The 12,080-nt window shown below is 28.7% G+C and overlaps 1 protein-coding gene across 29 annotated transcripts in view; it reads left to right on the forward strand.

The window, feature by feature from the left end:
- Window positions 1-12,080, forward strand: part of trol (terribly reduced optic lobes) — a 1,284,884-nt gene that overhangs the window by 1,021,508 nt on the left and 251,296 nt on the right. For 26 of the 29 annotated variants that reach the window (XM_081736787.1, XM_081736791.1, XM_081736768.1 and 23 more), the window contains 4 exons: window positions 5,284-5,400; window positions 5,999-6,106; window positions 8,644-8,754; window positions 11,514-11,630. In XM_081736787.1, the coding sequence (XP_081592913.1) occupies window positions 5,284-5,400; window positions 5,999-6,106; window positions 8,644-8,754; window positions 11,514-11,630 (453 nt within the window). The remainder of the gene's footprint in view (window positions 1-5,283; window positions 5,401-5,998; window positions 6,107-8,643; window positions 8,755-11,513; window positions 11,631-12,080) is intronic. The other 3 variants (XM_081736785.1, XM_081736796.1, XM_081736777.1) reach the window with 2 other exon arrangements.

Here is a 12,080-nt window from a genome sequence, read left to right on the forward strand (position 1 = left end):
AATACGTTTAGAAATCACGCACATATATATACATTAAAAAATTAATGATACTTTCCAAAGTGTAAAGAACGTAGATGAACATTTTTGGTACATATTTGAGGGAGTAGGATGTATGAGGTATGCGAAATTTCTTGTTTTATTTTTTAAATTAAAAAAGGTCTTCTAAACCCTTAATCTTAAATCTTGATTCACTCTTATGGGATAATCATCTTTACACTTAAAGCATGATATAAAATAGACTTTCATAACTATGCACATAATGTATTTTTTAAATTATAATTTAAAAATATATTTAATTATTATCTTAAATGAGTATTATAACATTTCGTAGTGGTGTTGCACAACTGATATTGTTATAGCAGAATTAACATTTTATTTGCAAGTAGTCTTTTATGGGTGATACTTTTTCACGTAGGAGAATGAGTAATTTTATCTTATTAGACATTTTTATACACAAAGAAAATGTATTGACAGAATTAAATTCTGTTTATTTCATCTATTTTTTTTTAATTTAAAAATAATCGACATACGTTTGTGCTTCAATATTTTTTGCGCTCCTTGATATGGCATATTTGTTAATAATATATTCAGTTGCTTTATGAAAAATAGTATAGTAATGTATCTTCTCATAATGGTATAGCACGATGTTAGTTAAAAATTTCTTTACATTTTTTTAAAACGAAAAAATAGCATCTTTTAAAAGTTGCTATTTAACGACTCTGGAGATAATGAGTTTCCATAAATAATTTATTATTATTATTATTATTATTATTATTATTATTATTATTATTATTATTATTATTATTATTATTATTATTATTTATGTTCATTATTATTAATTATTATCTCCTGAAACGTCTTGAGATGCTTTTATAACTAAGTTCAAATATCTGAACTTATCTTTTATTATTAATACGCGTAATATTTTTTTATCAGATTATATTTCTTGATCAGCTATTTTATAAATTGCCGAAAGTGTTTCAGTTTTATTATTATTATTATCTTTTCTTGGTTACGACGATGGATTTTCGCAAAGTTTGAAATATTAGCGAAAGTTTATTTTAAATTTAATTCTGTCAATACTTCCAATTTTTCACCTTCAGAATTATCTCATATATATGATGATCCATCTTTTTTTTTTAGATAGATTTTTTCTAGCAATATCTTTTTCCGTAAACTATTTCTCTGGCATTATGCTGAAATGCTGTATTTGGTTAAAAATCTTAATTAGTGTTTGTATTCATCCTCGTTTTTATTAGTATTTTTATATTCTTACATTTTTCTCCACAGGTATTCTGTGGCTTTACATATACATTTTGTTCTTGTTATTGTTGTTGAAACAAATTTTTTAATTATTTTTGTTGACAGTAGTAACATCTATAAACGCAAATGCTATGTATTTATAACGTACACAGGTTAGATTAGAACTGACAGCTTACCATTACTTTTATCAAGTATTTTTTTGTCTGTCTGAAGTAACACTATTTTAACGTAGAATTTTTTAACATAGAAAAAATATTAGATTTTTGTAGCTTTTCCTTTTTCATTTGCTTTTTTTTTAAATAGTCTTCATCATGTTGACTAATATTTGCGTTATGCAATCATCAGGGACAATTTTATTAATTCAGTTTAGAAATATATTAACTTTCTCATTTGTATTAACATGCGGATGAAAAGTAAGTAAAGCACTTGTTGTAGATATTATTGAATCACTTTCATTATCATAAATTATGACCGTAACGAAATAAACTGAATTAATTATCAAATACTGATAATTCAGCAACTTTAAATTAAAACATTTCCGAAGTTATTGTTTTAAACATAAATACTCGTTTTAAATTTTATATATTTTTTGTTTTATTCTCTATCTTCTAAGCTTAGTTCGCCGGCCTGTTAATGGCAAATGTGCATATGCACTCACAGACAATTCATATGTTTCAGAACAAACGAGCGTATTTGTATGAGGTTTTTTGTAACTTTACATGCATTTTTACAATGCTACAGCAAGCTGTTCTAAAATCTAAATGCTAAAGAGCATATTAATTTATTATCACTTACTTTATATACGCTTATAACACATTGGTGAATTAGATACATATATAGACAATCGAATTTTCAGTATGCAGAATCGATGGCTTTATAAACGCTTGCATAAAGTTGGAAAAAGTTACATGGGAATTAGTTAAACAAACATCGAATAAGACATTTGCTATGTATTCACCCATCTTGCTCCTTAGAGATTGAATGGAAGTATTCCTTCCAACATTTTCGCATAAAAAATAAGTTATTTTTGATTTTCACCTTCCTACATAGACTTCAAATAAATCTTTGTATTTCCGAATAGATATTAAAGAAGTACTGCTCGCGCTAATGATAAAGGTGCTCACACTTTGATAAATTCCAATTGCACTTCTTGTCCTAACTTGAGGACGCGTAATGCAATAGAAATATTTTAAAACATATCCGTCAATAGAATCACGAAAAAAAGTGATCTCAAATTTAGGATATAAAAAAATAAATATCCACGTCCTCAAGTTAGTATAAAGAAAAAGCGTAATTGGAAATTTATCCAAGTGTCACTTTTACCATGGGCATGAGCGGTAGTTTTTTTTTTTTTTTTTTTTTTTTAATCAAATTTGTATTCAATCAAGAAGAGTTCTGCATAACCTTCAAATTAATTAATAAATATTGTGCACAGAGTAGTTTAACGGTATACAGACAATTCACCTACTCACATATGCCATACCCTAATAATAACGTAAATCATTTATTGACGAGAGAATGTATATAAAGTGGATAATTGCTTTTACTCTCGACCATAGTAAGGGCAAGTTAATATTGTACACATATGTACCGAAATTTCTGTCAGTGACTCACAAGTCAGATTAGAACTCTACTTGACATACTGTAAACAACAAATCCGTTAAGAAAGGAAATATAAAAAAAAAAAAAACTAATATTATAATTTCGAAAATATGATTGGAAAAGTATAATTCGTGTAATGTCACTGCTTTTGTTTTCCAAATGTCACAATTTTGTGGCCAATTTAACATTATGTTGTTTTTTTTTTATATAATACCGTATTTCATTTATGTATAATAAAATACGAGTTCGGGAAATATTAAAGTTTGAAAAAGATTTTAATACGTGAAAGTTAAGTTAATTTTTTTAAAAAAATATTTCAATATCGCTACAAATATTTGAGCAATAAGTGTTATGGTTTACATGTAGGAATAAAATACAGTATATTGAACTTGTTTAAAAAGACACCACCTGTAATGGTTAATTTCACTTTATTAGAACTCCCAAGTGGATAAATGGCTAATGTTCTCTTTTGTATTTTAGTTGATTTGAATTCATCCTCGGTGGAAATACACATTTAAAACATATGTTCACGTCTAATTTAATCTCGATGTTTAAAAAGGTCTTAAAACTACAGAAGGGTACATTCTAATTTCTTGCATAGTATTTAAATAGATTCATTATAATCTTACAATGTCAGTTTAGGTCAAATTTGATTCACGTAAGTTCGTTTTTGGTTCACTTACACACGAAGAAGAAAAATACGACCTTATCAAATAGATTCTGTAAAACCCACATTATCCTATAATACTAACTCAATGATTATTTGTATTAATATTAATTCTATTATGGTCAGTAGTTAGGCTTCTAAAATCATTTACATTTAAAGGAATATGTAGAGTTTCAGTTCAGTCTAAAATTCTTCTAAGTTATTGGGAATTTGAAATACGGAATTAGATTACGATGCGCGGACTTAAACTAGCGGGAACTGAAATTAGAAATAATTAGTAAGAAAGTCTAGCGTGATCAAAGCTCTGACTTATCGGTACGTTTCTTCATTTTTAATGAAAATTGTACCTTTAAAAGAGAAACGTGAGATGAATGTTAATGTGTGTTAATGTGAGGTGAATTCTTCTCGAAAATCCATTAAGTTTTGTTTTCATAGATTTCGTTGTCAGTAAGGTATTTTAATTTATTTTAAGTTCGACATGCTAGAATAATAATAATAATAATAACAAAAGTAAGATATAAAATAGCTTTAGCTAGATGGTTGTAGAAACTATTTAAACTCATGTATAAATTCAGACTAGGTGGAAAAAAAAATGTAGCACTTATAGAGTAAAGCCCTTACTTCAATATTCAAGTTTTATATGAGTACCGCTATCTGAACTGACACATTTATTGTTTCATGGGCAAATTTACTTTAACATAATATTAAACTGTACTCACCTTATTTTGCTCTGTCCTGTTACGGATTGACTCAGAAGATCATTGGATTTTCATTGAGTATATTATTAGCATAGTCAACGAAATTTCAATGACTAATATAACCTTTTTTAGTGAAACTGAAGCAAGATAGAGAAGATTACGGTGAGCACAGGATTTATATAATAAAAAGTCTTCAAATGGTTTACATTGACAATGTTCTTTATATTAGGATGACGAAAATTCCAGTCACTTCCGAAATAAATGCCTTACTATATGAGAAATCACAATGCTAGTAAAATGTTTCGTATTCAACGTACAATTTGTTATGTTATGAGATTAGTGTTCTATATTAGTATTTACGTAAAATAGTTGTGAATAATATAGCTGTCATGCAGTGCAAACTCTTCGTTACGAATTTTGTTAAAGAACCCCCAAATAATTAATATTTAATTTATTTAAAAAAAATATATTGAAACCGTTTTTATAACTTCTAATTAAATATGCATATTAATCGAGCACTTTGAAAAAGTGTAGAAATCTAAGAAATAATATGAACAAATAAAACTGAACATTTATTTTTTTAAGAAAAAGAAGTAAGTATAAATGAAATTGCTGAGCTTCAAAATAAAGAATATTTTAATAGGTTAAACTTTCTATATCGCTTTCATTTTTGTTTTATGCTTATACGAGCATGAGTTGCAGCAAGTGCATGGTTTGTTACTTGAGGTTTTATTTTGCAATTTACTCATGTGGTATGCTATTACAAGCACAAAGATACTGCATGCTTTAATATGCATGACCATATTTAAGCTGAATATTACATCTCAGTGCTGCATGAGTATTCAGTTTAACAAACCAAATTTTGAAAAATAACTAAATTGTTTTTTTAAAAAAAAATAAATCTAAGGCATGGTGAACTGATGGTTGCAATTTTAATATGCATTTTATAACCTGATCACTAAAAATTTTTTTTCACATAGGATTTGATTTTAAATCCTTGTGCTGTATTCTTTTTGTTGTGCATGTTTTATGTATGTCGCGGTGATATTCCAGCACCTCGTGAATGCAAGCCTGGCCAGTACCGTTGTAGGGATGGGAGCTGCATTGATGGAAGTCAACGATGCAATAAGGTTTACGATTGCGCTGATAAATCCGATGAATTAAATTGTCGTAAGTGAAACATATACTGCAACAATACTTCTGTTTGTATGTTTCTTTATACACTTTCTTTTTCTTTCTCCTTGAGTTTGTTTGTTTGTTTGTTTGTCTTGTGTTTGTTTTGTTGGTTTGTTGATTTGTGTTGTGTTCACGTGTATGAAATTTTATGTTTGTGAATGTTTACTGTTATCTTTCATTTCTTTCTTCGAAAATATTCTTTGTATATTTTAAAATATTCAAGAATAATTATGTTCTTTCAATTTAATGTATATTTGTTTGATATTATTAAATGATTTTATTTTAGTATTGAAACTTAAATTGCATGGATTGTTGTGATTTTAAAGAAGCCTAAAAGAAAAAACAATAAATTTGCATTAAAAATTACTCAGATTTTGATATATACTTATTTTTCTGTTATTTTACGGAATGTTGCAACTGGATTTTTTAAAAAGATTATTTCTATTTGCTGTCTTTTTAGTATGACAAGGAATACAGTGTTATGAGAATGACTATATCAATATTAATACTTCCGATTATTATTTTTTTTTTCTTTTCCGTTTTTGGGTGAAAGTTTCTTTTTGTGAGACATGATTTGCTTTCTTATTTCCAGCATGTTCTTCCGACCAATTTCAGTGTGACAATGGATTCTGTATTGCAAGAGATCAAGTGTGTGATGGCCTCAATCATTGCCAAGATGGAAGTGATGAGAGAAATTGCTGTATGCATTTCTAATATTCACTTAACAAGTTTATTATCTAACCAGATTATGTTTTATCCATATTTGCATTACAAAGAATCCCAATCCATTAGAACGAATTTTTCTTGGGTTTGATTCCTAAGTAGAAATGTAAAATGAAGTATAATTTTATGATAAGAATTTTTGAGGAGATGATCTATTTCACAGCTTAAAAAAAAGCTGTTATGAATTCGAAAACCCTTTTCAGTTACGTTGATAGTTTTCTTTTGTAGAAGTTGCTTGACAAATACAGAAACATTCTTTTTCAATAAATCACTTTGAAATTTTATCAATATCGTGAATACTAAGAATCCATATTTTTGAATATACTACTATTTCGTATAGTCATATTGAAATGAGTGTCGTTTTAAATGAATATTTACAACTTTCATGAACAATATGTACGAAATTGTAAGATGTCTGTCATCTTATGGCAGGATTATTATATACATTTCAACATTGAAATAAAGAGATATGTATTAAATATATTTGCAGTTTTCTGTAATGTTTTTCTAAACTGCAGAAGTATTAATTCGGATATTTCTCTAGATGTGAATTAACAGTCTTTTTCATGGTAGCTAAAGCAGTAATTTGAGGTAAAATTTTTCAAAGGCTTCCTTCATTTTAATTGGCTAATAAAAACTTTTAGTTTTACCCCCACAGTTATGCCGTGTAGACTAAAAGAGACAGGGATGATAAGAATGAATGAAATTAAGAAAGTAGTAGAAATGGGAGAACCTCAAAAACATACGCATACGGTATTTGTCCACTACAAAGCTCACTTGGCATGAGCTGGGATTGAACTAGAATTCCATTCACTTAAGGTGAACGCTCTATTGCTGAGCTACCTCGGCCCCCAATTGATTGATAATTTAGGTTTTCCAATTACATTTAAATCAGTTGACAACAATCTTAGGAGATCTTTCCAGTGATACCAGAGAGTGCGCATTTTACAAAGAAAAGCAATGTCCGCGAGCAAGTGTGCTTACTACTTATTAATTTCTATAGCCACTTACCTGTCTGCATTTAGAGTGGAGTACATTTGAAATTAGTTTATTACTTGATTGAGAATTATATCCAAAATAAAACTTCAAGAATAATCTTTAATAATGTTTTACTTCAAGAATATGAAGATTTTCGTATTTCACTTAGGTTTCCTTATTTTTTTTTTTCTAATTTTGATTGGAATTATTTGAATAAGTATTGTTATTATTGAGTAGTATACCAGGTTTAATCTCATCCACGGTATAACATCTATATCCTTTCTTCTATACCCAACTATTTTGCACTATCTAGGCAAAATCGAAATAATCTAAAGATTTTTAATGTATATTTTAATACATTACTGTTTAAAATTCACTCTTCTTTTCCTTTCGTAATATCTCTACCGTGAATATATTGCTATTTTTCTTTATTTCTCTTGAAATATTTCTAGTTTCTTAATGTTATTCAGAGAACATGTTGAAACATTTCCAGATTTTTTTTTGTACAATTCCGAGAACATAATTACATTTCGTAGTTTAGCACAGGCATATAGTTAGTAAACTGTAAAACTTTCCGTCTTCATATTAATATAAAACTCTCACAGTAGGCGGTACTTCTGTATAAACATGTCCAAAAATTCATACAACTTTTCAAATTATAGTAGTTTCTCGTTTAGTTAAAAATATAGTTCCCTTCATACTGATTGTTCCATTAGGACTAAAAGAAAGTTATTTCTATCCGTATATTTACATACATCCATTTTTATTTACGAAAATTTCAAGACTCATACGAATAAACCCTTGTTCCCCATGTAATACTATAATTGGTTGCTGAATTTAGGATATGAAATTTTCCTGTTATCTCGTTATTTTTTTCCTTAAGATTTAGATGTGTATTCACGAAAAGTTTTTCCATATCAACATAAGCTTATCATGGTATAGATCTAATTCATTCAGATATATACTGGTAGCTGTAGATTTCATTATTTGCAACCGTCGCTGAAAAACTTATAATAGAAGCAGTAGTCATCAAATAACTGCATGAAAATGCAGAATATAATCTTGTATTTCAATATTTAATCTATTTTCAATACTTATATGAAGTTAATATGTTATTAAGAGATAAATAACTTGAGATACACTGTATTTTATTTTTTTGTAACAAAATGGTTATTTCTTTCAAATATTTACGTTCGTCTAGTGTACCTGGTAAGTCATTAATCAGGGATAGGCTCCTTTAAGTACTTATCTTAGTTATTGTTTCCATTATCATGTTTCTTTAAGTTGATCCACAATTTTGGTTAGTTTCCATTAATATATATATATATATATATACATGGGTTTAAAGCTAATTTCAGAATTAGTGTATCATTGCTTTTGCTAGTTAGTAGCTTTAAGTATTTTGATCAAGAAAAGCCGGATTTTCCTTTGACTTTACGAACAACAACATAAATTTTCTTTTGTTGTAATATGTTTCTGTCGGATTATTAACACCCAGAGTAACTGTGTACTTCAGAGTTAAATTTAATTTTGCAGTTGCCTGTGCAGCGAATGAATTTAGATGCAAAGATCGAACATGTATCAACGCTGCGCTACGGTGCAACAGACAATACGACTGTGGAGATGGCAGTGATGAAGAGAATTGTGGTGAGTTGATTGTGACTGAAACGTGGTAAAATTATTGTTCGTGATGAAGTTTTTCGTGCTTAATTTAATTTACGCGCAAACTCTTTTGTATTCCTTTATTTTTCAGCATGTCACTTCACTTTCCTTCTTTCCTTTTGCATCATCCAAATCCTGTTTCTTCAAATGAATGATAAGATTCGTGTTCCTTAATGCATAAGTGTTCTATCTATCAAAATCCATGCGAGTACCTATACCCAACGACTTAACCATGTAATAATAGTCAGATACGCCTTTTCTCCACCTTTTCAAAGTGGAATTTCCAACATTTGTGCAAGTGAATGAGACTTCCATATACCATTTTTGTTTCAAATGTTCAGAAGAAATACGTTACAAAATTTTAATTCCTTCCTTCCCCCAAAGCATATCTTGTACCTTTATGTCAAACTATTCAAAAGAAGAATATGATAATTGTTCCTATAACTTACTTACAATGCAATGTACATGTGTTACTAGTAATAACAATAAATATGTAATAAATTATGTAAATTCCATATTTAATATACGGCCGCCGTTTTAGCTGCTGTTAGGAAATATGTCTCTACAAATGCTAAAAATAAATGTTCTACTTAAAATAAAAATTAATATTTATTATTCTTTCGCAGCTGCAAATCTGGGTTATTATAAACCTATCAGCTTATATTGGTAGTTCAGAACATATGTTCTACGTTCGCTTTTATACATATGAGAACCCTGTTGTCGTTACTAGTTTAACAAAACTAATATCTCGTAATTGAAATACACTGAAGAATTCTTATGAAACAACTTCTAAAACGAAAGGAAGTTATTTAGCTACATATGGAAATAAAATTGTGTATTAATTAGGATGATTTTATTCACAGCAAATTATATATGGGTATTCTAAAAGAAAAAGAAGTTTTGCAATGAACTTCTAGTGACAATTGAGCTAGATTAATTTACATATTTTGTAGTTGTTGTCACTGTAATCGATTTTCAGTAGTGATTTAATTCTCAAATTTTAAATAAAATAAATTTCATATTTTCATACGAGGTTGTGCTTAAGTGTTTACACATATTTTAATACCGAGCGAAGTAGCTCAAGTGGTAGAGCGTTGGCTTCGCATTCGGGAGGTCGTGGGTTTGATTCCCGCTGCCGACCATCCTGACTGAAGTTTTCCAGGGTTTCCCTCAGTCCTACCAGGCAAATGCCGGGATGGTACCTACTAAACAGGCCCTGGCCGATACCTTCCCAAATACTTCCCATTGTTGTTGTTATTGTTAAATATCCAGTATAAAATGGCCTCTGAGCTGTATCTGGTGATTGTTATATAAATGAAATAAATATAATTTATAAAATATTAAATTGTTATTTTCTGTACATGCAATGTTAATATACATACCAAATCAAATATAGAATAATAGTCTTGCATGCTTTCTGCACGTATTATAACATACATCTCTACTTTACTTTAATATTGGCCCATACATTAAATAGAAATTTTGTTCATATTCCATAATTCACATTTCACTACTTATAGTAATTGTCGTAATATGTATACCAATTATTTAAACATATAGCTATTTTTTTCTGAAGCACTAAATATGCATTTGTACCAAAGTCAAAATAGAAAGATAATCAAGTTTAAATGTTCTTGTAAACACCAGCAAAAAACAATTTTAAATAAAATAAAAGTATCCGACTAGGTACTTATTCCATTGATATTTATCTGCTGTGACTATATGCAACTGAAAAATTTGAAGTCATTAAATTGAAAAACAAAATTACATTTATATTCACCAGGGCTCTTTAATTCTGCCAAGATATTAATAATCTATGTATGTAGTAAAATATTGTGGAATGCTTGGAGATTCAACCATTTCAGACTGGAAGGAGGGACTAAAATAAAACTAGCTACTATGTTCGTTGCCTTTTCCATAATTTCAGAATTTCACTTCTGCCTAGTGAAAGTAATTTAACTGCACTGTTAAAACCTCCAAAACGTTATATTTAGTTTTACCTTAATTTTCTAGAATGTTTCAACCAAAATAATGTTTCAGTTTACGATACTGACCAAGATTTACTGATCACCAAGCAGATGAAACAAGTTATGTCACTCATGAAATAATAACCTATCTGTTCACAAGAGCTTAGTGTTACATTTGCACTTGAGATCTTTCTTGAATTGTTTTATTTAGTAAATTTTCTTCCACAGTTTCAGTCCAATGCTTTCTTTTCACTTTATAAATTAAAATTCACATGTCTACCTTACTTTTGCTACAAACAGCAAAATTCTCAAATATATTTAGGAACAGATATTAAGCACGACTGTCTTCCACTTTAAAACACTATCAAGTACCTAGTCTCAATCAGACATTCAGCAAATCAGAGGTTCACACGCCTGTTTCCATGGCAACGTTACTTGAAAACATATGGGAATGTAAATACATACACGACTATAAATATAATCCGTCTATCTTTAATAATCATCGGTTTGAGTGAATAATTTTAAAAATATTTATCACTATCAACGAAATCAAATTAGAATACGATAATACTAAAATAATATTAGAAGATTTTTTCTAAATATATGCATTTCGATGGGTAACAAACTTTAGAAATCTCATTTATTTATTTAATTATTTTATTTTATTTTATTTGTTATAAAATTATTATTTATTTGCTTAATGCTTTTGATTTAATATTTTTGTCATATTCGTACTTTATTTTGTTCTGATTTTTTTTCTTAATTTTGCAAACTCAGGTCCACCCACATGCAGATCCGATCAATATACGTGCAGTGACGGCACTTGTCTAAATATCAATCAACGATGCAATAGCATTCCAGAGTGCATAACAGGAGAAGATGAAATCGGATGTCGTATGTATTTTTTTTTTCGTTTTGTTAACAGTTAATAAGTAAAAAAGAAAAAAAAAACAAAAAAAAAAAAAAAAAAACATAGTTGAAACTTATGTTCCTTTTGTAGCGTCTCTTATTAACAGTTGAAAACCCACTGCGGCACAGAGAAATATGTATTTTATACCCCTGTGTTGCACGGGAAGTACTTTTGTTTGTTAAAATTAACACCAAATTCACCAAACACTAGGTTATATGACGAATGATTGAAAATGTTTTGGCGTGACATCTAAGAACAAACACTTAAGCTAGGTCGACTAAGTGATTCAAAAAATAAATCACTGTGAAAGAATCAGCAGAATGTGTACCAGAGTGGTGCAAAATTTGCACCACCATGTAGAATTATCCTATAAAATTGTGATGCGAAAAATGCATTAGTACACTGCAACGAGTTAACGAACCCCGAAACAACGA

This window comes from Thermobia domestica, chromosome 13 (assembly GCF_964235325.1).
Source record: "Thermobia domestica chromosome 13, izTheDome1.hap1.1, whole genome shotgun sequence".
Classification (NCBI taxonomy): domain Eukaryota; kingdom Metazoa; phylum Arthropoda; class Insecta; order Zygentoma; family Lepismatidae; genus Thermobia; species Thermobia domestica.